The 27651-nt window shown below is 34.2% G+C and overlaps 2 protein-coding genes across 4 annotated transcripts; both read right to left on the bottom strand.

The window, feature by feature from the left end:
• Positions 1 to 886: 886 nt before the first annotated feature.
• TPD1 (tapetum determinant 1) lies at positions 887 to 4394 on the bottom strand. Of its 3 annotated transcripts, none has more exons than XM_011075274.3 (4): positions 4230 to 4394; positions 3224 to 3631; positions 2779 to 2865; positions 887 to 1607 (listed from the first exon to the last, which is right to left on the bottom strand). In XM_011075274.3, exons 2-4 carry the CDS (start codon positions 3324 to 3326, stop codon positions 1252 to 1254), a joined length of 546 nt encoding a protein of 181 aa, XP_011073576.2. In that variant the 5' UTR covers positions 3327 to 3631; positions 4230 to 4394; the 3' UTR covers positions 887 to 1251. The 3 variants fall into 3 exon arrangements, with proteins under 3 accessions (XP_011073576.2, XP_088734529.1, XP_088734528.1); XM_088878403.1 differs by having other exon boundaries at positions 887 to 1604; XM_088878402.1 differs by lacking the exon at positions 4230 to 4394 and adding an exon at positions 3759 to 4192.
• Positions 4395 to 11541: 7147 nt separating this feature from the next.
• Positions 11542 to 24339, bottom strand: LOC105158158 (protein MICRORCHIDIA 7). Its single transcript, XM_011074802.3, has 20 exons — positions 23823 to 24339; positions 22329 to 22403; positions 22163 to 22197; positions 22002 to 22080; positions 21491 to 21583; positions 21281 to 21365; positions 19951 to 20026; positions 18528 to 18656; positions 17546 to 17644; positions 17355 to 17456; positions 16055 to 16216; positions 15873 to 15968; positions 15196 to 15247; positions 15002 to 15113; positions 14850 to 14911; positions 14312 to 14676; positions 13194 to 13288; positions 13025 to 13112; positions 12078 to 12200; positions 11542 to 11998 (listed from the first exon to the last, which is right to left on the bottom strand). The coding sequence occupies exons 1-20, from the start codon at positions 24247 to 24249 to the stop codon at positions 11930 to 11932; spliced, it is 2424 nt and encodes an 807-aa protein (XP_011073104.1). The 5' UTR covers positions 24250 to 24339; the 3' UTR covers positions 11542 to 11929.
• Positions 24340 to 27651: the final 3312 nt, after the last annotated feature.

Raw genomic sequence — 27651 nt, 5'->3', positions numbered from 1 at the left:
GTCAATCAAAGATAAATGTCGATTTTTCATATACGTTTTTTTGTTAATATCAACAAAATTCAATGAATTTTGACTAACGACAGGACCTATTTATTTTACAAAAGCAAATTTTATGAGTACTCGATATAATTTTTCAGACCAAACGGATCTACGCAGAATTACACTAAAAATTTCAAGAAAAAATAGTGTAATTATCCGTTAGATGAACTTCTGTAACACCATAATTGAATAACATCATTAACAACGGTAAGATTAAGTTCACATGTAAAGATACGCCAAAATATCCCACATCTCTTGAGTAAAAAGCAATTTCACAAACAGGTAAGCATTTTCTATTATATCATTTTGTACGTTTAAGATGAACAATAAATAGCTATCTACAAAATGCATCTAATACCATAAAGATGTATAATGAGATACGTTGTAAGAACTCTCAGCCCAGAGACGTCGATGAATATGGAGACTTTAAGCCATGAATACATCAAAGACATATGATACACTGAATCATTGTTCACGTTTTATTATAATTTAAAATTCCATTGACCATGCAACCATCATTTGAGTATCTACATCGAGAAGGGCAGAGAAAAGAGGACAATGATAATGCCCAGCTGTGATTTGCATTATTTTTCATCACATATATAGAATTGAATGATACTTATTACTACTACTTAACTGTTGTCTGTCCTTTTCCTCTATAACTTGTTCCTTATTTGATGTCAATAATATTTGACAACGTATTCACACAAATTAGGCTCTACAATCATATTTCTGCGAGTGTAATCAATGCGCCTGGATCACCAGTCCATAAAACATTAAAAGGAAGAAGAATGTGAGAGAAACAACTATGGACAATGACTTCCACAAGTAACAAATCAAGAAGTGGGACTAAAACTTGTAAAACTATATTTTTGGTTCATCCAATCTTTAGATATTCATGTACACACCAAAAACATGGGATTAATCCCAAATCTTCACCTCTCAATCAAGAAATATCGATTTCTCTCCTCTTCAAGTAATAAGATCATGAAATTGATCCATCCTCTAATCAATCAAAATCCCATTTACAATTTTCACAAAAAAGGAGTCTCCCATCAGCATAAACTCAAAATCCATGGGAGAAAATATGCACAAAAATTTCACCAACTTTTTTCCTTGTCTTTTCTTGTTCCTTTCTCCCCATACTCCGTGTATACATATATATATGTATGAGAGAAATTCTGGGTTAGTAGTAGAATAGGAGTTTATCGGTCAGCAGCTAACGGAGGAGACGGATAGAGGGTACGGGAAAGTGTTGGCGTATTGGAAGGAGAGTGTTCGTCCATTAACCAGTGGCTTCCCGTCGTTGACAAGGCAGTCATTGAAGCGGAGCCGCTTGAATACGCGGGGGTTGACGAGGCGGGCAGAGCTGAACCAGCCGCAGCTGACGTGGATACTGGAGATGTCGCAGCCTGAGACGCAGACGTTCATGATCTCCACCGTATAAGTGGGGATCCCATTCGGGAGCGGCTCGGTGGCGCCTTGGCTTATCACTATGTCTGATTTTGAGCACTTGTCGCCCCAAATCCTGTTTGGCTCCACCCCTTTTCCATCTTCACTGTCTGCTGCTGTTAAAAGGTCCAACAAATACAAACATGGAATCAGCATAAAGCAATATTTTTTATTTTTATGAAAAGGAGCTACTAAGTGCTACTGTTTGTTTGTCTTTGAGGGTCTTTGTCATATGCTTTACTCCATTTGTCTGTCTAATTTGATGATCAGTCCAAACCAATGAAGAGACTCCTTTTTGGAGCTACAAAATCGAGAGTCTAACAAGAAAATGGAAAGAACATTGAAATGTCATTGTTGATGGTATTAATAGAAGAATTTAACTTCTGGGAAGATGTGCAAGGGCAATGAGAAGAGAATTGATTATTTCCCTTCTTTGATTGTGTACCCTTTCTACTGTTGTGACCAAAAACTTTCATGTGATGAACATGGCTTTCGATGTACTAAATTAGTTCGTTCTTCGACTATTACAAGGCCAATAACGTGATCCATCAAAAAAAGAAAAGCCAAGAACGTGGACATTAAATTCAACCAGGAAAAGGGTACCTATCAAGACACACGTGTAAGTAATTCCATTTAATGATAGCAACAAAATTATTAACCACCCTAGTGAAAAAGATAATTAAGATGATATTATTACACAAGTAATACACGGGCAGCATTGAGCTAGGGCCTAACACCCTCCTACTACAATAGCAGGAGGCTAAAGGTTAAAGGGTTGGGGGGGTTCCATTGAGAAAAACGACACGTAGTAAAAAAGCTGAAAAGAGGCGCCACCTAAATGGGGGCAGAACCGTACGCGACAACTGAGAAGAGAAAAGGTAGCTAAGTCTGAGCCAAACGCAGTGCGCACAGTGGACAGGTCTCACTCTCAGTGTGTGTCTCTCTGTGTTGCATGTAAAGATGCAAAAAAGCAAAAACATTGACAGAATTTGCATACATGCACATAAGCCAAGTGCATTTTTGTGTATGCGTTATCATTTATTCAGTAAGAGCGTTGCTATATACCCACTGGGTATATCAGAGATTCACCATTTTGGTCTTTATTTTCATATATATTCCAAAAACCATAATTAAATTGCAGGAGCTTCAAAGTTCAAACACTGTACGGACTGTGTGCGATTTCTTCTCTTTTTCTTCTTTTGCCCCTCCACTACTGTTCTTGCTCAAAAATTCAGGTAGAAAGTGATCACAAAACTTGATTAATCTGAAAAGGTAAAGTTCAATTACCATGTTTAAGCAGCTTCCGATGTGTAACAGAGCGTGCTGAGCTCCTCTTCTGGGATAAAATTGGATTAAACTCCATTAAACCATGATCTGAAACGCAAGAATCCTATGATTAATAGTGTCGAGTTAAAATACGAAGGCCAACATATAAAGAAAATCAGATCTCAATCCATGGATCCAATACGAATTTTATCAAAAAACAATTAAATATAAATGGGCCCATTTGGTATCGTCCAGTTATAAATTAAGAAATATTGTCCCTGAAAGAGAGGCAACTTCTTAAAAAATATCGGCGAAGTGCAAATCCCAGCCACCCAATTATTGAATTTCCAATATGAAATTCCGCTCGAAGAACAAACGCAGATACGTACAAAGAAACACACACAGTAGACGCTGCATAATATATGAATATATAATCTCTGTATGTTTGTGTTCAGTGAACACCGACCTGTATAGATTCCAATGATTAGCAGCAGGATTGTGACCGCGAACACCGCCGTAAATGAAGCTACTCTTCGCCGCCTTAGTGATGATGATGATTCGCAATTCATATTTCTATCAGCACCCAAAAATTTAGACTCGCGGATGTGTGTTTTCTACTGGGTTGGCTTGAGAAGAAGAGAGATTGGAGGGGAACCTAGTCAAACTGAGTCGACCCAGAACTAGCTGCTATAGCCTAAGAAATAGGAAGCTAGCAAATCACCGCCATGAAGGGAACTGTAGGAACTGCACGGACGAAGATCATCTCAGCTTTAGAAATATCCTCCGAGTCCTCCTTGCCTGGGAACCGGAGAGAGAGATAAAGAAGAAAATCTTTGATATGACTTGACAGCTTCGATTTCACGACTATAAATCTCTGCAAAAAGCCAAACATCAAACCATTACTATCATTTCCCATCAACATATATATAAACACACACACATATATACATACCAAAAAGTAACTACAACTTTTCTTCAAAATTTAAGTTTAACACACGTACTGATAAGAAAGAAGAGAAGGAGGCTAGGGTTTTGACTTTGGAAAGAGAAGTCAGGAGTGGCGTTTACATATATAGACGAAGAGGAACAAGAAGAGTGGGTGTTCGATGAAAGTCCATGGAATTTTTCTCAGAATTTAAGCATCAATAAAGGAAAGTTTCCCGACATTGCTTTTAACATAATCCCGGGAAAAGAGCCCACAGCCGAATTTTTTCCAAACTCAATGCTGACTTCCCATTCCCAATTAATGCAACCCACAAACAAAAAGATTCAGAATCAGAAAGCAGAAACCAACCATAAAATAGTAAAAATTCCAAAACAATTCTGTGTATACAAATATACACATATAAACATGGGGACAGCTCATTGAAAGCAAAAGAAAACGCAGAAGGAGACGACAAAACAGAGAGGCAGAGATGGCGCAGCAGCAAATGGCGATAAGCATTCTGAGATCTCCTCATTAGTCTTTTTACCTTTGATTCTGGATTGGAATATTGCAAGAGAGAGAGAGAGAACAATCAGTTCCGAGAAGCGTGCATGATTGTGTGTGTATATATAGAGAGAGAAAGTCTGTATCTATGTGCGGAGAGAGAAACACAGTGCTGTGTAGGGTTTTTGGGAACGAAAGACCTCTGAGTATAAATCCCAAGGCATGAAAGCATGCCCACGACGCAGCTTTGATTATTATACAGAAGCGATAAACGACGCCGAATTGCTGGTAAAAATTTTCACCGCGGTTAAAAAAAGTGCACGTGGTGATGACATTATTACTTTTACTGTTACTTTCATTTTTAACTTAATTTGACCGATAAAATATTTATTGACTATAACACCCTTAAACGTATTTATTCTCAGGCAGGACCACAGGCTTTCTAAATTTTATACCTATGAATAAAATTCTACTTACACCTATTTAATTTTTTTAAAAAAATATCAATCTTGGTTAGTACTTTATTTATTTTTCTCGTCTTTAATTAAATTTAAGGTAAATTACACTTAAACTCTTTTTAAAAATATTAAATTATACTTTTTTCTAATAAAATTTTGAATTTATACTTACATCCCCTCTAAAAATTCTCGATTTATACCTTACATCATTCCGCTAGAGTTTGGACAAAAATACTGATGTAAGCAAAAATAATTATATAAATTTTTAATTTTGTCCCTCATTTAATATTTTTATACTTATGAAGAGATAAATGAAATATATAAGTATGGAGTGAAGTTAACATCATTACATTTTTTTCTTCATAAGTACAAAATTATTACATGAAAATGTTAATGAAGGGTAAAATTATGTAATTTTTTTTTGCTAACATCAATATTTTTCATCCAAATTCTAACAAAAATGGGGTAAGATTTAATTAGTAAATTCTTGGAGGGGGTGTAATTATAATTTTAAAACTTTTCTAAAAAAAATTATAATTTTTCATTTTCAAATAAAATCTAATAATTAAATTATGCACAAGCATTCAGTGTGCTCGATAGTTATTTTACATTTGCATTAATTGAGTGGAAGTAGCTTGTTGTAACTAGAAATGTTCTAATTAATCACTATACTATCTTTATGTTTCTTATCATGGTTAAAAGTATAAAATTGTGACGAATGCTAATTAACTCCAGTTGCACAATAGCTATTAATCGTTGTTTTTGCAAGTGAGGCCAAAACAGTGGCTACAACAAAATATATGAAAAATATTTTGGTCATAGATAAAATTATAGTAAATGTTGATTAACTGTGGTTAAAACTTAAGTTTTTTTATCGATTGTGTTTAACAGTAACAAATAGTGTTGATTTGCCATAATTTTTAAGTTTCAGTGATGGTTTATAGTGCATGGATAATTTCTTTTTTGTTGTTGTATACATAATAACATTGTTTTTTTTTTTAATTTTGCACACACATTTAGTGTGTCTATTTGCAAAGAATAAGTTAAATGTGGCAAAAATTGCTAATAAATTTCTGCATTCCGATTATACCCTTTTCACTTGAATAACCACTCAAGTATACTAAAGCAATCTCCTTCATTAATACAAAGTGATTTCTTTGTTTATGTGATGATATCTATGCTATGGAAATTAGATTCATGGGGACATGCCTTGTGGGGGGCCTTTGGGAGTTAAACCAATTTGAAAGGGGTAAAACTGTCATTTAGGTAATTTTGCTCTGGCATGACGAGAATTGCTCTGGAGTTATCATCAGCCTGTTTCATGCATTGATTCTTCTTAGTCAAAAAAAGAAAAAAAAAAGACATGAAAAAGCCAGCTTTTTTTAAAAAAAAAAAAAAAAACTCGAAATAAGTCTTTATATACGAGGTTAGGAAAGCAAAAACTTTAACTTTTTTATCATTGCCTTGAAAAATAGTGACATAATCAAAATTATTATTTTGATTGAAAATATAAAGAAAAAGAAAATTTATTTCAAAAATAAAATTTTAATATAAAATATTTAAGTGTCTGTTCAGTCCTGTGATTGCAAATACAGGCCAAATGTTCGTTACCAGTGCAAATGTATTTTTTTTAATGTCGTTTGCCCTATTATCTATAATAACTTTTGAGGTCAAATAGAGTAAATTACAATGGGCTCTCTTAAAATTTGACATAATTATGAATATACCTTATTGTTTAAATAACTATCAATACTTCCTGAATATTTTATAAAAATTATATAATTCTTTGATGGAGGTTTGGAATTATCAACTTTACTCTAACTATATTTTTTTAAAAAAAATATGAAAATAGTGGACGAGGTGGATAGAAAATTTTAAAAGATTATACAAAAAAATTATCCACTTGATCTATTAAAAACATAAGTAAAATTATAATTCATAGTCTACAAAGGCATTTTGACCAATTTACCATAAAAATGGTGAAAACCCAACGGAGACTAACGAATTGAGTTAATTGTTAGATAATTGTTAAAATTAGAGGGGGTATAGTAATTTTTCAAACAATGAACGAATATTTATAATTATGTCAAATCTCTTGAGAGCTGCCCTAAAATTATGGAATTTTACTGCAATTTGCACTTTCATAATTAATTATAAAATTGTCAATTCAAAAGCTATAATTAATTTTTTAAAATTAATTTGGTGGGCCAAAGTAGGCCTAAGTAGCATAGAAAAATAATTGGGGCATAGTACTGTTACAAAATTCAATATCACAGATCATATATCAAAGCATTTATAATTTCAATTTTCAAATGAAGTTAAAATTGTAGATGAGTTTATGTTAGGGTACATTACATTTTTGGTTATCTAAGTGGATTTGTTTTCAATTTTGGCTCTTACTCAAGTTAATACGCACATTGAGTCCCATATATTGATTTTTTTTTTTCCAATTTGAGGACCATTGAGGAATTTTCGTCCTATTGATAACGATAGTTGCTCTCCCTGTCAGGCCATTAGTCATGTGATCTGCAAGTGTGAGAAACGTAAATGTGGAGTTGGCCTGAGTGTGGGACAAAAAACTAGAAACAGATCTACTTATGGAACCAAAAATGTAATTTATCCTTATTTTGATTTGTATTAACTAATGGAGAGAACAACTGACATTATCAATTGAACGAAAATCCCTCAATTGTCCTTAAATTGAAAAACAAACCACATATGGGACTCAATGTGCGAATTGACCTGAGTGTGGGACCAAAATTGAAAACAGGCCCACTTATGGGACCAAAAATGTAATTACCTTTATATTATATTATATTGATGTGACATTTCAATTTCAGCATTTGTTGAAAACTAATAAATTTTTTTGATGATTGTGTTGAATTTATTTGTCACTTTATGTTATCAGTATCTAATGACTGCAAAAGAATTAAATGTAAGTTGAAGAATGTACTTACCACAATCTTGAAAATTGATTAAGAAATACCAGTACAAATTATATTGATATTACTCGTGTCAAATCTAACTACACAAATACACCCTATTTTTTTATAAAATTATAAGGTCACCCTCTGAGAGGGTGATCAATGTAAGTACTTCAAGGGGTTTACCTGTAAAATTTTATCCTTAAATAAGCGGTATACTGCTAATGACATTTAGCTCAATTGACGAAGTTGAGGTTCTATGACCTTAAAGGTTATGGGTTCAAACCCGTAATATGCTGTATAGTAGGTATTGTCTACTGTAATATTATGTGTTGTCTATATTTAATTTCAATTAATGATAGTTCATCGTTTCAAATCAAAAAAAATATATTTGTAATTTTATAAAAATTAAATAGGATTCGTATAATGAAATCTAATTCCACTGTATTAAAAAAAAGAAAAAAAAAAAGACATAAGCATAATATTCTAGTGGGAGAATTTCACACCCCACCTAATGATGCATCAACCGGTTTATTTGACCAAAACCAAAATAAGGAAATAAAACATTGGGAGAAAATGAAGGTAACTTATTCAACATTAGCCAAAAATTTGTATCTTAAATTGTTTAATTTGCCAAAAAAAAAAAAAAAAGAAAAGAAAAAGACAAATTCGCATGAGAGAACATTTGTTAATAATGAGACTTAAGTTTAATGATGAAGCTGAATTTTCAAAGTTAATGTTAGTATATATTGAATTTAATATTTAAATTATGTAAGTTATGTCCTTTTATTTTCTTTTATTGATGTTGAGGTTAGTGTCGTTGATGGATGATTATGGCCAATATTAGTAATATTTTTTTTTCAATACATCTTCCCACGACTACACTATACTTACACTTACTAATCATTTATCCGTACTATCTTTTGTAATTTATCGCATTATTGTTCACTAATTCATATTAATACACTGGGTGATTTCTAGACCTGTAAAAGGGAGCATCATTCTTTTTGTTTATATATACACATATACAATATATATCTACATGTTATTATTCTACAAAAGAAAGAGTTACATCAGTGAAGGAAGGTGTTCTTTTTTGTGGATCTTAACATCTACAATTTGTTCAGAGTGAGTTAGAGTCATACGATGTTGTCGGACCGTTGTATCCTAAAGGGGACAAGTTAAGAATGATACTATTGGACCAATGAGAATTTTTTACTGCAGTTGGCTTGAATGTCCTTCAAAAGAGTGAGATACCCCATCTCAACCTAAAGAGATTTTGCATCTTTTTTCTGCTACAATTGTTATTCCCACAACAGTTAATGATATTAATATCTGAATTTTGCTGGAAATTTGCGATATAATGGCATAAACCTAATTTAATCGACAAAATTGAGCCTCAAACCTATATATGAGGTTATGATCTCAAGTTGATATTATTGTCTTGTGATGTTTAGTATATTGAATAATATAATTGTTGAAGGTCATCGAATGCAATTGCAATCGATTTATTTAAAAAAAAAAAAAAAAGATGATTGATTTACTTTTTTTTTTTTTTAAAAAAAAAAGAAGATATAATTATAGCTTCAACTACAATTTGTACATGTATTTATGTGAAGGCAGTGGGATTAGGGTATTTATTGTGTTTGACATTTTAATTCTGCATACACATCATGTGAAGGTGAGTGGTTCACATAGTGTGGACCAGAGAGTTCATTGATGAATGTGTTGTTGGGTGTTACAGAATATTAATAAGCATTATATCCCAAATCCAGTAGATAAGTAAGAGGTATTGGAGTAGTGGTACTATCCTGCACACATATGAACCTATCCTTTTCTCATGGAGGCTGTGCTTTTAATCTACTTTTCTATATATATTAATTTGTGTTAAATGCAGATACCCTCAATGTCATTTTTGTAGCACTTTGCCCTTCACATTTCCCACACCTTATTCTCCTTTGCTTTCCATTTCATCTTTTCTTAACTATTGTATTCATGATTTTTGTGTTTTGTTGAGGATAGAAATGGGAAATATGGGGGAGGGGAGAAGGACAATAAAGCAACTTTGGTTAGAATATTATTTGATCCTCTGCACTATTAAATTATGATTTTTTAATTTATAAAAATTCCTAATGAAATCTATGAGTGAACATTTTAAACTAAAGCAAACTATATTTGATGATACAAAATATTAGCACTATAATCCATAGATTCTATAAAGTATTTCAATATATATATAATAAAAATAATTGAGGATGAATTCAACATGAATTAGTATTTTAAATATTTTTCTTTAGGGTTATATGTATTAATTTTTAAAATAAATCGTATAGAGAACTAAAATAGAACATATTGATAATGTACCTTCTCTAATATAAAAGTATATAGAAATTACTTTTGTTCATTTTCTTACAATATCATGGAGGTCAAATAACAATAAATGCCATTGAAATGGCTGAAGTTAGTTGATGATAAATAGTATATATAGTCAATATTACTTTAAATAACTAAATTTAAAATTTAACTATAATAGCTGCTCTTGAAATATAATTATTAGGCTACAACATACAAAATATAATTAATTTGAAATTCAGGGTTTATACAATCCGAATGATTTCTTCTTAAAAGTAACGAAAAATTAGTATATCAATAAATTTGAAATAAGTAAGTTATTTGAGCCTTAATACTTACATGACCATGCTCAGTTTCAGAATGCCAAACCCCGCCTATTTAAAGTTACTATGCAAATACCTAACATAAAATTTGTGATTAGATACTGGGAACACTTCTTCAAATGCTTGCATGCGTAAGACCCTCTTGCTTATCCGACATAAAATTGAATTCATCTTGTCTCATTATGCTTAAAATTATTAAAAACCCTCTCTACATTGTTTGTTAACAGCAATATAAGCAATTAGAGACAAGTTGTTGTGAAGAGAATACCTCCACGCGAGCATTTCAAATGAGACCCGTCACCCCAATTATAAGCCTGTACAGAGATTTTAAACATATTCTTAGAGCACCAAAACATACATATAAAGTAACCTGCTGAACCTCTACTACGCATCATGATCTTCAGTAACCAAAATAAGAACGGACCTAGGATTAGTAACTCCAACATCCTCGATACAATCCCAAAACCTTGCGTATTGATCATCAAAGCGCCCCTCAAGCACCCATAATCATATCTTTTCACTCAAATTAAGAATTAATTACACTTAGACCCCCTCAAAAAATTGTTAAATTACACTCTCTCAAAGAAAATTTAAGATTACACTTACACCCCCTCTACAAATTCTAAATTTACCAACCTTCTATTAAGATTTGACAGGAAATGCTGACAAAAATAAAAAAAAAAATACATAAAATTTTAATTTTATCCCTCATTTAATATTTTATTACATGAAAATATCAAATAATAAGTAAAATAAAAAAGTTATGCCATTTTTTTTATTGGCATCAACATTTTTCATTCGAATCCTAACTAAAAGAGTAAACAGCTCAAGTGTAAACAATGAAATTTAAAAAAGAGTCCAAGTATAAGTTCAAAACTTATTTGAGAAAAAACTACAATTTCGTATTAAAAAGGAATTAACCCTAAAATTGATCTGTGATGGATAAATATTTATTGAATAAGAGTAGATTTTACGAAAAAACTGGTAGACAGAATTTTCAAGTTATAGCGATAATTTTGACATTCGGAAACCCAGAAGCTACTAAAAGCAACTTCTATTCACTTACAGCTCCATACTCTTCGTAAGAATTTGCAACTCTTAAGCCATTTGTACTGCTTTATCTGAAACTCAATACTTTCTTTTGAAAGCACAAAAGCCTGCTAACAAATCAGAAAAAATTGAACAGAAAAGCCAACTCCTCTTCACGCCTCAGCAGACGTACCCATGAGGGATATTGAAGAGGAAATGCATGCCAGGCAAGAATCTCGGCATGGCGTTAAATCAAAGGAAAAATAATATAAGACTAGAAACAAATATCATCAATTGGATCAGTTTACACTGGAATCTTTTACAACAGAAAATATTCAATGCACAGACAGGCACAGAGAAAAATTATCTCCCTCCCCATACAATTCTTGTTTAGACGACCTGTGAAATCAAAAGATGCTAAAGGGTAGATGTCAAGACAAGTTAGAACCTGCCAGACGTAGTGATGACTAACCTAATACCTGGAATCTGAGGGAGAATGGTGCCTTACTATACATCAGCAAACTCCAGCAGCTTTGACGGAGGGAATGTGAAGCAACTGGTGCTCAGAAATGTGGCTATTCCTACCATGTACAATTTTACACAGCATACACTTCGACAAGTACGAATCGCTAATTCCAATTACATCAGCAACTTAACCTATTTAGTGATAGTTTTCTCCAGAAACCTCACCTTGTCCAGCAACTGTTGAATAGTAATTGAAGCATCCTGAGGAAAGAAATTAGGTGATGATTAAGGAGTGACAAGAATAAAACCAAATTAGCTAAACAAGGGCGAGATGCTAAACCTTTAGTTTCTTTCTCAAATTTTCCTCCTCAATGTCACGGCGCTGCCTCTCTTCTGAAAATATATCTATTAAACTCTCCTGTTCTTTACTAAGCTCGTCATATTTCCGCGTTGCCTCTTGCAACTGGTCAAATGATAAAGGCATCAGCTAAAGTAGGAAAATTACATATATACAGCTAGCCAAAATATTCCATAGTTCTATGCTGCTGAATAACAAGATGGGTTATTCTACAAAAGTTGCAAGTTATAGTTACAGCTAACATTCACTATCTATCAGCCATGCAATTGAAACAAAGATCAATTAGCTCTATCCAGTGTAGCTAACAAAGTATGTTTCAGATAAGTTTTATCCAGCCAGCTATATGATTATTTTAATTTTTAGGGTCAAGAACAAGGAGGTGAAAGATTTGTAGTAATCTGAATAGAAGGTAGACTGGCGACCCATTTATTCCATACCAGACAATCGGAAAAGCTAATTTGTGAAACTCAAGCATGTCTGATGCATATGGTAAAAAACAATCACCAAGTGCTTCAAGAACAACCATCTAAGATACAAAGTTATCAAGGTTCTTCACATTGGATTCAGAATCAATATGGTAATATGGCCCTCTGATATCAAGAAAACAAATCAGTTGCTCATGCTACAAAGCCTAGTTAACATGTATTTGCTCAAGGTTTTCCACTTTACAAAGTACAGTTAAACAAGAAAGGTGCTTAAGCTGTCACAGAAATTTCTCCACCATTATTTTACCAAAACAAATCTATCTTAATTTATTATCAAACCATAGACAAGTACTCTTAACATCTAGTTATAACACAAAAGAACATTATACACAAAGAAACCAAACTAATCAACTAGGAAGTACTTTCAGAAAATTCACTCAAATGACATAGTTACGAGGAAAGCGATATCACCCATTATACAAGGAAAATAACATAAATCATTACCTGAGCTTCGAGAGACTTGCATCTTTCTTTTTCTTTCTGTAAATCAAGCAGTAAATCACCATGAATCTCCTCTTCTTTCCTCTTCAATCTGTCAACTCAGCAATATACAAATTACTTGAGGTAATTAAACACCCCACAGAGAAAACCATAATTCAGGTAGAATAAACACCTTTCCCTCAATTGGAGATTCTCTTCCTTCAACTGAGTTAAAGCATGAGAACTGGAACTTGATGGTGATGACTCATAGCAGTTAAAGCCATTCTCCTGTTTATCATACAAACACCAGCATAAATCAAAAATTGGTGTACCGACAATAAGCAACATAGTATAATAGAAAGAAAGATCACCCTTATGTGCCTTTGTAAGGGAAAATAATGTTCTTTGAGGTACAAGTTTCCATATATCAAAACCCTCAGAATTCATGAGCGTCAGGCTAAGACAAAAAGTAGACCTTATACGACTTAAGACCAAAAATACCAAATGACCCAAGGTTTGTAAGCCCTCCATTCTTCCAACCACCCCCTCCCATCCAACCCCTAGAACCGTATAACTGGATAACCATCATCCTTAAAACTTTTACAATCCAGTTCTTTCAATTGATGATATAATGGTCAAAGTTATCACTGTTAGAGCAACTCAACGGAGGCAGAATTTTGAGAACCACAAGCAGGTAGATCCAGTTATCAGAAGAACATAAAGAAATTCCTAGAAGTCTCCTGAGAAAATTCTAGTTAAATATGGAAGCACATGAAACGTGCCAATCTTAAACAAGCTAGCTCAACATGCCCCTAAATTATTGCATCCAGAATTCGTTCAATGTTAATTCACTTGTAATCATGGAAGCTTTTGTGCATAGGCATTTTTGAAATTCAAGCAATATAACTTCGTTTGCATATATAGAAAATGAACATGTTGAGATCCAAACATTACCTAATAAAGGGGTCACAGCTGAAGGAAAACAAAGTAAGAGGGTGATTTCAAATTGTTCAAGCCAATAACAAATGTAAAAAGCAGAACTAAACCACTGAACCATGATTGCAAATTTAAACTTCTATCGTCAAGGCAAATTCTTTCTGCAATTGTAAGTACACAAATCAACAACCTTCAAGCACCTATATTAGCCAACACAGCTTTTGTAGTAACAAATTAACTACTACTTTTACGGTGAGACAGTAGAAGGACCTCAGTATTTACCTTCTAATAGTAAAACAGAAACGAATTTTGTTAAGACAATAAAATTCAGCAGAATCTCTGTTAGCATAGAAAAGTACAACCGAAGAAAACCACCTGTAGGTTTGAATTTCTGGTTGTTCGGGCAGGCCTTTCAGCAGGTGGGTTATTTTGTGGAGCTTCACGACTTCTCGACCCTGATAGCTTCTGAGCATCTTTTCCCAAGAATTCCCTTGAAGATGAGCCATTTGTCTGCTTTTTGGATGCACGGTTTTGCCTATCATTGTAGCTTATATCTTCTGAAGAAGATGGGGACTGCTCTCGATAACTTGGTCGTTTTCTAAGTGTTCCAGCTTCCCCTTTCCCATTAAGACGCCCGTTGTTATTGCCCTTGTCCACCAACTTGGTCTGTCCCTTGTCACTTGAAGCAATATTTCTCTTCTTTAACTCCGTACTTCTAGTAAAAGAATCAGGGGAGATCTCTGATAAAAATAAACATTCATCAGAAAGATCCTTTACAAAAATGTATCAGATGCTAACATACATGTCTGTTGCGCTAGAGTTCATTTTCTCATCTTTCTTTCTTTCACTTTTTCTTAATTTCCTCCATTATTAGGGCGGTGGCGTTTGGGAACAAAAGACTCCATTCTGTTACCTCTTTCATTAACTTTTTTATTGCGTCGGGGAGCATAGCCAATCTTGTGACAGTTTGAGGACCTGACGGAAGTAAAACACAAACAATAAAAATTTTCCTGAAAAAATAAAAGCAAAGCAGTGGAAATAGAAATCAATTCTTAGGAACCCAACCAATATGTCTTTTGCATTTGTATCAATCGCGTCTCGAGTCTTGCAAGAACAGTAGTCCGCTCAAAACCTTGCTTATCATGAGCCGGTTCCACAAAATTGGCTTCAAGCACACCTTTCATAGATAAAAAAATATAGCCATAAGAAACTTAAACCAAATAATCAAACTTGTTAAAGTACAAGGATTGTAATAATACCTATAACCCCACGACCGTCACTACCAGGAGGATGCCAAACTCTCCAGAATGGCTGGATAAATGGAAACACTCACCATGAGGAATGCATTCATGCACAGAACATACAAGGAAAAGATGTCAAACATTGCAAAATTTGGTAACAACAGTTCAGACATTCAAATATATTGTTCCGGTACAATTTCAAGTTTTGCGCTAGAATAAAATACATTTCTACAATATACACAAGAAGTTGAAGGTGGCCAAAAAAAGATCATTTTTCCTCTGATCTTTTCCTGCATTAACAAGCATTAAAGAAGCCTTGAAGCAAACTATCTTGAGTTAACTTCAATAACCTGGTCTCTGTTCCCTGCAGCGGGTTATTTGTGCATGACCTTCATGAACTAAATGCAACTTAAAAAGATAACCTTACCCAGAACTCTTATTAGATACCTATTTTTCAGTGTTATACCACTAGAAGGCCAAAAACAACTTAAGAAACCAAAAGGCGTTTACAGAATCATCAAAAGTTGAATACAGCACAAAACAAAAATGAACCACCCCCAGCTCAACATTTATTAAAACAAAACTCCAAACAAACAAACACCACACACAACCAATTTGGTCATCCCTACAGAACAATCATAGGCAAGAAAGGCCTTAATCTGTTTGCGAGGACCAGCTACCAAAAATGAAATTACCTTGATAAGCCGATTTTTGTGATAAACATTGAACCCCTGAACATCAATGTGAGCTTTTGCATCCTTCACAAACCCAACAGTAACTACAGCAACCATCTATAACAAAGACCAGTAAGTAAACGAAATTGCACAAGCAGAAATCCAACACAAACTTAAACCAATTTCCATAGTGAAGTCATTACATTTGAGTCCTTTGGAATCCCATCAACACCTGGCTGAGGACGATATGTTATTTCCTGAGACATCATCATATCATTCACAATATTATGGTGCTCAACATCTTCACCGCGCAAAATAATTCGAAAGTTAGGAGGAATTCTGAGGTAGAGAATAGCTGCATAACTCTGCAAATCCAACAAGCAAATTTGTTAAAGAAAAAAAATATATTTCTGTTCATTACATACATACATATTTGTATTCCATGCTAAGTATGTATATGTAATATAAATATATATATATATATGTTGATACAAACACTTACAAGAGAAATATGCTAACATTTACAATTAGAGGAGGGTTACTGGAAAAGCAGAAAGAACGGCAGTGAAAGAAAAACACCCACAGGGACATTTGTTATTATACACAAACTTTAGTTAATTCTCTTAAGCGAACACAACTGTTTTGCAACAACTTGGAAAGTTTGGTCTCTCAAGTCCCTTTGTAGCCATAGCCAACTATTCCCTGCTTCACAGTTTGGTCTCTCAAGGATATTTCTTAAACAACTATAATGCTACTAAAACTACTGAATTCTTAAGAACCTTGACAAAATATTCAGGCACCAGCTTCCTGCAGGGATGTGGTCTACTCAAAGGAGCTTCAATTTCAACAATGCGAAGTACAGTTGGATAACGCTAATGGAAGTTGCTCATGGCCATTGTCAGGACCTGGTCCATGCTTTTTTGGCCAGTGAAATGATAATCAACTTATATCGGGAGCTAAACAAATATTACGTCAATTAAAAATTTACTCAATCATCCTAAAAGTCATGCACCAATCAAGAGGGTGAAGCTTTGAAATTTTCCTCCAAGGAAAAAGAGCACAAACACACTTAAGCTCAATCCAATACAATATAATGTCCCTAACCAAGTAAATTAGAAATATTCAATAAATTTTCATAAAGACCATGCATAGCCATGCACATTTCCATGTCCATCCTGATATTGTTACATATACTGCATGCTGATACAAGGTTATTAGCCCTCAGCTAGTATTATGCTACATTATCAGACCAGCTAAAATGTTCTGCGAGTTAAATTAGATTGTAACCAAGAACCGTAAATATGATTACAGATGGGTATCTAAGTAACATCGACAAGCCCCAAAAAGAACAAGGATACAGGTGAGGGACGCATAAGAGACCGCATAACAGCAAATGATACTATTAAGAACATCATACAGAATACTACATAAATAAAAACATGCAGGCAAAGGAGATCAAAACAACACCAAATGCAAAATAGCATGATAGCTGTGGCCTTTTACCCTCAATGAATGACGATATGTCAAAAAGTGCTTGGAGTTAGGATACTTCTTTGCCATATCTATGCACTTCTCATCTCTGTTGACACCTCTGATTTGGATATCCTAGAAATATGATGAAAATACAGAAATTGTGTCATAAGACATGGAATAAATGAAGCTATCCACAAACATAAATAACATGAACAGGTTACATGTGGATCAGTGTCAAAATCCAGCTCCAGCATGCCCTGGTCATCTTCCCAAAGATTGTATACAATTATCCGAGTACCCTGATCTTGCATCTGATCAAACTACACATAGACAAGAAACAAAATTAGCAAATAAACGACCAAGAAATGCATTAACAGAATAATTTACCAAAGGACGACATTGATTTGAACTACTGCAAGTTTTATGGAGAAGCTAGATATAAGCCGATCAGGGAGCGAAATCCTAACCGAAAGAAAATCTAGTATATCGTTCTTAGGTACTTGCTGCTTACCCTCGCCTGTAGAGATTGTATGCTTTAGAAGTGACTATCGAGCACATGACGTGGTATGCCAATAATCAAACGGAGGACGGATCTATGTGCCATCCGTCTAATGCAGAGGCATGGAGGTATTTTGACCAGACATATCCTGATTTTGCAACATATCCTGTAATATTAGACTGGATTTGTGCACGGACGGGATCGCACCACACGAGGAGTGCGGTCGTACATATTCATGTTGGCCTGTTATACTTGCATGCACTGTACAATCTCCCACCGAGAATGTACATGAGTTTTGAGTATGTGATCCATAGTCCTTCCAATCTGAAATGTCTTATCGATATTTACCTAGAGAAGCTGATTGAGGAGTCGCAGAATTTGTGGCACGTGGGTGTACTGATGCACGACAATGCAAAGACAAGACATTCATGATGCACGCTGCATTAATGTGGACTGTGAACGACCTACCCACTTATAGGCCTACTATGGACCCATTCGAATCAGGACCCGGTTAAACCCAATAGAACCCACCAAATCTGAGCAACTGGACCCAATTTACAACATCTTTAGACCCAACCTAACCTCAAACTAGTTAGTTTAGGCCAGATGCAGCGGTCCTAAGACATATAGCCATTACCAGTAAAAACTATGTAGAACTATAGATTGCAACAAAACTGGGACTAGGAACCAGAAAGAAAAATCACCTGTCGAAGAAGATCTGCTTCACTTGAAAACGGAGACCATTGTACTATCGTCTCAACATTTAGCTTCCAGTCAGCAGCAGAGGATCGAACCATCCGGTTCCATTCTTGTCCTCTTCTTTCATAATCAAGCTTTTAACCATTTAGAAAAATCCATATCATGCACACAGCAATAATGCAAAGTAGTAAAAGACCACAAAAATTACTGTGATAATTTATAGTAGTGTGGGTATTTAAAGGATAAAAGCAAGCCAGTAGGCATGAACTACTTAACATAAAACAGAAGCTAAAGAAGAAATACTGAACTTAGTTGAAGTGATGGCTAATAGAATTCAAGACCAGTGCTTCTAATTATATATCTTCACAAATGCAAGAAAATGTAACTTTATGGAACTACATGTGTATGCCAACAACACCTTAAAAATTTCAATTTAGTTATAGGCATTACATGCTTCTCAGCTAAACCATGTCAAAAAGGACAGCCCTTATTGAATATTGACATTATGTTTGTTTTTATTTTTCTTCTGTCTCATTTTCAAAATTTCTTCTTGAAGATTGATGATAAAGTTTCCTTGGAAAGTGTCTGAAAGCAAACATGTCAGAAGTATTTGATGAGAAAATAAAAATATGCTCGTAAACTAGATGCGGAAGATTGATGAGATCATTTGATGTGAAATCGTGAAAAAACAAGGCTTAGTTTGCCTTTTAGATTTACATTTTTACAAAAGTTTGAAACATTGTCCTTAATTAGCACTTTCTGAAAAAGGGGGCACCGATTCTGAAATTAGGTTAGGAAAAGGAGGCCCATTTTTGTAATATATGTTTAAGATGAAGCAAAACAAATTTTCACCTTAACGGTGTCTGAGAAAAGATAAAATTCTTAAAGAATGATAACAGACATGGCCTCCAGTTTTCAAAGAAGTAACAGTTCATTTTACATTTTGAGAATAAGTTTAACAACACAACAGCTAAGTCCCCTTGTGATTTTGGAAATAAATTATAATTTGACATTAGAGGGACCCTTCTCTGTGTCAAACATACTTTAGGGTATAGATTTTCCAGAAACCAAAAGGAACTATTAATACAATGGATAAACTTTCGATTCATCTTCTCGCAACCATTTAGTTCATAGCATATAGGTAATTTCATCAGGATATCCCTAGTAGGGTTCAAAATTGATGATGTAACTCTATTCAGTTTCTGTGTTCTCAATGTTTCGTGCATCACATTCTCCATAAGGAAATCTCTTCCTACAAACGCAATTTACTTTAAACAAATAATAAACCAGACAAGTGCTATTCTGCTTTATTTGGATCAAGACGTGACAGGACAACATGCTGATTGAGTCAAAAACTTCAATTATCTCTATTTCTATTTCAAAAATGAAGGAATTTGAATACCATTGAGATTCTATAAAACTACTCACCATGGGAACCACGATATCTTCTTTTCTGGTGCTTCTCAGAAACGTATAGGATAGCAATCCAATGCTTCGTGTTGACCTAAAACAATTCAATAATCCACTATATGTTGGGAGAGTACTAAAATACAAATCATGCAAACAGAATTGCAGAGTGGAGCGGAAGATGGAAATGAAGATAATAGAAACAAACAATATTTTAGTAAATGGCGAACAGATCTCAGCACTCTAACTGCAGCATTACTTTAACAAGTCCCAATAATTATTCCATTCTTCATTATAGATTGTCATTAATCATGGTGCATCTACTCTGTCGGCAGAAAAACAGTATAGCAAACTTTTTGAAACTTTTTCCAGATTGGAGAGTGTTGTGGGCCACAAAAATGATGAAACAGTGCATTAACCCAATTGACTGAATATAAGGAACCACTGATGCAATTTAATCATGACAGAACTCCTCTCATCAGAGACAAAAAATTAGAAGGAATTAATCAATCTTTTGTAGTTTAGACCAGCAAAACAACTTGGATATTTCATCAAGTAATCAAGTTCATAAATTAATAATATTTGCAACTCCAGATATCAGAGATCACTTGTAGATATCAAAATTATATTACTGATATTTAATGGTACTGCACCACCAGTTTGCAAAATACTGTAGATCAAATTTCAGTTAAGACTTAAAATCATCTTTACAGTGGAAAAACAAAGATCAGATAAAACTTATGATTAGGCATCACTGAAGGGGAAAACAACACTCGCTCATAAGATAGAACCCAGTCAATGCAAATTTTTCAAAATCCAGAAAAGTGCACATGAGACTTAGTCTCTAAATTGCAAGCTAAACCATATATGTGAAATATGACTATGTAACCCAATAAACAAGCCTAGTTCACTAGCTTGGCAAGCACAGCAATTGCCATTCAATAATATATATAATATTTATATATATATATATGATAGATGGTCAACCTGCAAATGTCCAGGGACAAAAGTATATCCATACAAATAGGATATAACATCTCTAGACAGTATTTCCTTGTACTTCTAGGTATGTCCAGTTGCACATCAATGTGTGAAGAGCTAGATAGCATTTAACATATAATGTTGTATAATATATATTGATGCTAACCTTAGAAAACAAAATTGACCAATATAAAATGCTAAGGTAATAATCGTCAAATATCCAGGCCCCTAGTTGCCTACGCAACTGCTAAGGAGCCTAGGCAGATGACAGGTAATAACTGGGCTCCAAGGTATATTCTTCACGTTAATCAATATTTATTTAGAAATATCATAAAAATACAAGTACAGAGTTCAGTTAAAGAATACTAACCTTTTTCCATTCTTCCCACAACATCGAGAAAAAACAATAACATCAGCGCCAAGTCTCATGGTGCTTGTCTTAAAGCCATTTCCATCTGACACACAGACTTTCCTTAGTAAATTAAGTAGTAGGACAAAGACATATACCATATTTCCAAACTTTATGTGTGCATGTTGGGGGGGGGGGGGGGGGGGGGGGTTGGTTGGAGAGAGAGCTCACATTGCCCAATAGTATCTACAAGTTTGCTCTTTGCAGAATAACCAAGAGACATGCACTGACGCATTTTATCCGGATCCATTCCGCCACCATTATCTATGGAAAACCCAAAGTAAACACTTTGCACATGGGAATATCAAGTAATAAATACCTCAAAGATGAAAAAATCAGACGATCAAACTGCTACTCGAATTATGTAATCAAAAGGCTAAGTACAACTGATACAATAACTGTAGCCAATTTTTGTAAAGCCTACATCGATAAATAGGTTATATGAAATATGACCATAAAAAAATCAACTAAAGGAAAAATGTAGATGGCTCAAGGATTATAGACTATTCTCACATCAGAAGTCTGCAAGAAAGTAAAGCCAATGTAAGTTGTCACATGTATAAGTAACTTTAAACTCCATTCAGTAGTGAATGAGTTTATGTTTAACTTTTATATATGAACGTCTTTAACCAAATATAGGATTAATAGTACCAGCAACGACAAGTGAAATGCACCAATATACCTTCTATCAGCAACATCTTGCTCCCATCTTTCTTGCTTTTCACCATATCTATATTCACGAAAGTTGCTCCGTTGCAGACCTAATATAAAGATACCAATAAGGCATAACAATCAGAAGGCTAGAGCAACTGTGATCAACAAAAGAATGTACATTGCATGTACCTCATCCAATGAGTTATCCAAGAGCTCTGCTAAGGCTGTAAAAGCAGATTCATAAAATAAACCAGCATGGTAAGAATGAAAAAAAAAAACTGCATGTCGCATAAGAACAGAGTTGCAGAAACATATCACCAAGATCAGATTTTGTTAATTGAGTTAGTCCCTTTACCTCCAAGAACCCACTTATGACTGGTAGCATTAGAGTGTAAAAACTTGGGGTGCACTCTGACATGGTCCATGCCCCCTGTACATAGAATGGAAGAGATAGATAAGCAGTTAAACCCGCTCCATCTTATTTAGTCAGTCTCATTAACAAGGAGAGGTACAGAAAGATAGAAAAGAGAATTTTAAGCAGCATCATTTCAAGAAAAGCCTTATGCTTCCACTTGGTTTCTAAATATCATTCCCATGCTACGAGTCACTCTAGATCAGTGCTATGTCTCAGCTTGTTCATGTCACTATAGGGTTACAATTCAACTCATCTAGCATAAATGCATACCCCTCTGTCCTTGGTCTTTCATCTTCCACTTCAATCAAGTATCATGCCCATATTTTATCATTATGCAGTTAACTCCTCGCTTATCACTTCATTCCATGTAACTCTTAAGACCTATTTGCTTGGCCGGAATAGACTCCGACACAAAGAATAAAACTGTTAAGAATTTGATTGCTACTCATCTTGTTCCATTTCAAGTGTTGTGACGCACATAGCATTTGAATAGGGAGATGAAATAAAGTACTTGCAAATGCGTTATTTGACAACAACAAATGAATTCCCATCATATTTAGATAAGTTGACAAAAATATCCTCAACGAACATATATTTATGTGTATATGTACACAAATATATGCATAAAAATAATATATATATGTACATATATGCATTTAAGCTTATATAAAAATAAAAACTAAATGAAATATGGTTAATATATATTGGCATATAAATTTATATATCTACCTTTATATTGAAGGTACCTACACAAGCATATTATCAGGGTATAGAAATTAACAGATAAAAATTGAAAAGCAAGAAAAACATAATTCTAGTTAGAGAAATAAGAATAATAAGGGAAGGATGAATCCAACAATTTCTCACTCTGTTCTTCAAAATTTTGACAAAGATCCATCTTAACATTCTTCACTCAAACTACATGCATGGGCGATTGGCAAATTTCCATCTATTGGCTATGCTGGAACAGAAGACCACAGGCACAGATGAAAGGCACTTCTCATAGCTACTGATATAGGAAAATATTTCCTGAATGGCCAACACTCCAAAGTTGAGCACATGAGTCAATTATCATAGCTACGTTTCTCAACCTCATCATCTCCCTGAAACAAAAAATGGTACAAACATCCTTATGTCCTTAACGTATGACCTTCGCAAGAAAACCTTTTCCGGGTTACTATTATGCACAGAGACGAAGGTACAACCGCTGAAGCAAAACGTACAAAACTCGCGAATCGTCCATTAAAGCTTCTAAATTTTGTGCACATTTCTCCTCAAAGTCTCCGAGCATCTCCTCAAGTAAAAAGCATACGCACTAAAACTTGTACCTTGCGCTTTTTAACACAACCAACACATACACAGTGACGGAGGCTAAATTGAAGAACAAAAACAAGCATGCAGTACATGAGGAGAAAAAAAAAAGTAATATATCACCATTAGAAGAATCCCAGTCGCCACCAGGCGGCCCCTCATAATCACCCGCCTTCCAGAACTGCTTTGCACTAGCATCCACAACGGCGTTCACTCCCGCAGGCGGCAATGGTAAGCACGCCTCATCACTCGGCGGCGAAGGCAACGGTAATGGCGACGGCGTCAGTTTAGACGGCAAGGGATCCAGAAACCCCACCGGCAACAACGCGCTAAAGTCCTCCACCGTCGTTCTTCTCTTCCTTTTCACACTATTACTTCTGCTGGGGGTGGGGCTATCATAATCGGAAGAAGAAGAATCGGAGTCGGAGTCGGAGCTCGAGAGTTCGATTACGGCAGCAGAGGCGGTGGAATCAGGTTTGAGTTTGACTCTGGGGACCAGATTCGGGTCCACGAGCTCTTGCTTGACATGGATTTTGGTGTTGCTGGCCATGGAAAGCGGAAAAAAAGGGCTCGAAAGAAACCGCTTTGATACAAATTATAATGATCTAAACCCATTCAAGTAAAACAATAAATAAAAAGAGTAAATAAAAGCAGTAAGGAGATTGTATTTATTACTGGTAATAGAATTATGACGATAGGTCCACCACCAGCAGCAGACCCTGGTCTCTCTACTGCTTCTATACGTCAGGCCCCAATTCCTACTTTGTCCGTCTGGATCCCAGTTGTGTAGTAAAAAGCCTCTTTTACCGGGTTAATTATTTAATTATTATTAAAAAAATTATATAAATATAATTCATATAAAAAGTGTAATAAAAATATGTTGAGTTGCGGATGAATTTTTTTTTAAAAAAAAATTGGATGTCATGGTTGCAATCCACAACATCATGTCATGGATTGCAAGCACAACATAAAAATATTTTTTTTATTTAATTATATTTAATTAATTTTTAATAATATATTAAAATTCAAAATATCATAATATTGAAATTGTATTAATTTTAAAAATATAATGAACTATATAAATATAATAATGTATATTTTTTATACAATTGAACTATATAATAAAAATACGAATATAAAAAATGTCCACTTGTTCCACAATTGCGTATGTAGCGTTGATACTGAGATCTTCTTATTTTCTCGCCTTTTGCATTGACTCATTCTGTGCCTCATTATCATCACCATCGGGATTAATGTTCAACCGACTTGATGTTGTTGCAGAACTAAACTCTATATTATCACGATATGCACTAAAATGATGGAAATAGAATTGGTGAAATGTTGTATCTTGATGCATATGGTTGATTCATGCCAAGCTAAGGTCAAGATATATTTATGAAAATTAATATTCTATTTGAGTTGGCATATATGGAGTCGATTGAAACCAATCAACTTGTACCGATTGAGACATGTAGTGATCTTGTGGCGGTTGGGGCACGTAATAATTTTGAGGTATATACACTATAGAAGGACCAGTTATATCCACTCCAACATCATGACGTTCAACTAAACCAATAGACATTCGGCTAGAACTTCTTCTTTGCTTGTGGGATGTGGTGGGAGCATCATCAAATGGCGAATTAATTTGTTGTGGCTGATGGGTTATGGCTTCCTTGATAATATGTAACCCGTGTTCGAATCTGTCCAACAATTGACTATATCTTTCAATATTTAGTGGTCTAAATTGACACAAACTTTAAGGGCATTCACCTCTTCTACCTGAAGAAAGTACAAAACATGTGTTGTAAAAAAATATTTAAAATAAAGTATACGATATTATATAGCAAATCACAACTTGTAGCATAGGTGCATCTTCAGGTTGGTACTCACTTTCCACACGTTTGCCAGTAGATAATGACACGATTTTCGTGTTATGTTGTAGTATCATTCTCAATACCCTTGTTATGTTTCTCTTTTACTGGAAATGTTTCGAAAGCTACCCAAATACATGGGAGTTCTCCAAAACATTAATCCAAAAACTATTGTTGAATGGGAACACAAAGCCTTCGGTGTATATGTGCTAGGATACGTCTTCTGGCATTCAAACTGTGTATCGAAGGGTTCCAATACTGTCTCAAACTTATTAGTGTAGATGGGACTCATTTATACACAAAGTACAAGCACAAAATGTTAATTGTTACACCAATGGATGGAAATCAATAGGTACTCCTTTTTACTTTTGCAATTATCGATGAATAATCATATTCATCTTGAAAGTGGTTTCTTAAACGATCGAGCAGACATGTTATACGGGAGCGACGTGGGATGTGCCTTTTTTGTGACCTTCACCCGGTATCATTAAAGCAGTAGGTGAAAAGTCAGATTTGTGCCACCTCACAGCGTGCACCAGTATTGGTTGAGGCATGTGTGTTATAATTTCAACAGTCATTTAAAAAATATCGTGTTGAAGGATCTTTGTTGAAAAGTTGACTCTGAATATCAAATCAAAAAATTCAATCGAATTATGGAAGAGATAAAGAGTCAAAAACTAGCCGCGTTTGAATTCTTAGACCAAATCAACAAGGAAAAATGGACAGCTTCTCATGATGGTGGATGGTGGATGGCAATGCAGTATTTTGACAACCAACATGTTAGAATGTATCAATGGAGTATGAAAGGGACTCGCCGCCTACCGTTGATAGCAATAGCTGAGATGACGCTTCAACGTACTGTTCATTATTTTCATGAGAGGTTTGTGAAAAATAGTATAATGTTGACCAACAACCAATTGTAGCCGGATATTGCATACAAGATGTTCACACGTTGGCAACGAAATTATGTTGAGCGTACCGTCACTAAATACCATCAGTTTCAACAATCCGCCTCGGTTGTTACAAGACGTAGATTGTACATAGACTCAATACCCATGTTGTCAAACTTGTGAACCGAGAATATTCATGCGGCAAGTGGACTCAATTCGGTATCTTTGCAGTCACGCTCAAAAAGTATGCACTACATACATGATTAATACTGCATCAATGGTGAAGGATTATTATGATTTAATGGCTCATAAGAATACATATTTTAAGTCATTTGAATCTGTGCATTCCGAAGATTATTGAGATGTCCCAGAATTTGAGTTGGTCCACGACACTACTGTTTGTATCTCTACACGCCCTGGTCCAGACCAAACATCACATATTTACAACAAGATGGATTGACCGCAAATACGTGAAAGGTAACAGTACCAACAAAGAGATTCTTCTGTACAATCAAATGTGCCGCGTTGGGGGGTTGTCAACAATAATTGTATAATTCATTGTTTTTTTTTGGTATAACAACATATACACTATTACATTTGTATAGTTCATTGTATTTTTAAAATTAATACAATTTTAACATTATAATTTTTTGAATTTCAATATGTTGTTAAAAATTAATTAAATATAATTATTTTATAAAAAATAAAATTAAACAAAAAAAAATTATTTTCATGTCGTGGTTGCAATACACGTCATGAAGTTGTGGATTGGAACCACGACACCCAAATTTTTTTTAAAAAAAATCTTTTTTAAGTCGAGTCGCAGATGTGATCCACGACTCGACATAATTTTATTATACAGTTTATATAAATATATTTATATATTTTTTTTAAATAATATTTATATAATTAACCCCTCTTTTACTGCTAGTATAATTACACCATACTTCCCTAATATTTGATTCTAATTACATATAATTTTTTTATAATTTAAAAAATTATATTTAATATTTTATTTTTTAAAATAAATAGATCATTCCATTAGTCAATCAGCTAAATTTGCTAATAGTAGCAAAAAAAAAAAGTTGAATAAGAATTCATATGACCAGAGTACTTTAACAATAACAATAACAAACAGATTTTTCTATTATTCAAAATTCACCAAAATTACTAATAGTAGAAAAACAAAAA

The sequence above is a fragment of the Sesamum indicum genome, linkage group LG3 (genome assembly GCF_026168435.1).
Source record: "Sesamum indicum cultivar Baizhima isolate 11 linkage group LG3, ASM2616843v1, whole genome shotgun sequence".
Classification (NCBI taxonomy): Eukaryota; Viridiplantae; Streptophyta; class Magnoliopsida; order Lamiales; family Pedaliaceae; genus Sesamum; species Sesamum indicum.
Note: the sequence above shows the minus strand (reverse complement) of the source record. Positions and strands in the feature narration are given on the sequence as shown.

Coding starts and splice junctions, on each gene's coding strand:
- TPD1 (XM_011075274.3), bottom strand. CDS start 3,326: ATGAATTGCGAATCATCATCATCACTAAGGCGGCGAAGAGTAGCTTCA. Junction 2,866..3,223: donor AATCATTGGAATCTATACAG/GTCGGTGTTCAC, acceptor CTTGCGTTTCAG/ATCATGGTTTAATGGAGTTT. Junction 1,608..2,778: donor TCGGAAGCTGCTTAAACATG/GTAATTGAACTT, acceptor ACCTTTTAACAG/CAGCAGACAGTGAAGATGGA.
- LOC105158158 (XM_011074802.3), bottom strand. CDS start 24,249: ATGGCCAGCAACACCAAAATCCATGTCAAGCAAGAGCTCGTGGACCCG. Junction 17,645..18,527: donor AAGCAGATCTTCTTCGACAG/GTGATTTTTCTT, acceptor GTCTATGTGTAG/TTTGATCAGATGCAAGATCA. Junction 15,114..15,195: donor TGACGGTCGTGGGGTTATAG/GTATTATTACAA, acceptor TATCTATGAAAG/GTGTGCTTGAAGCCAATTTT.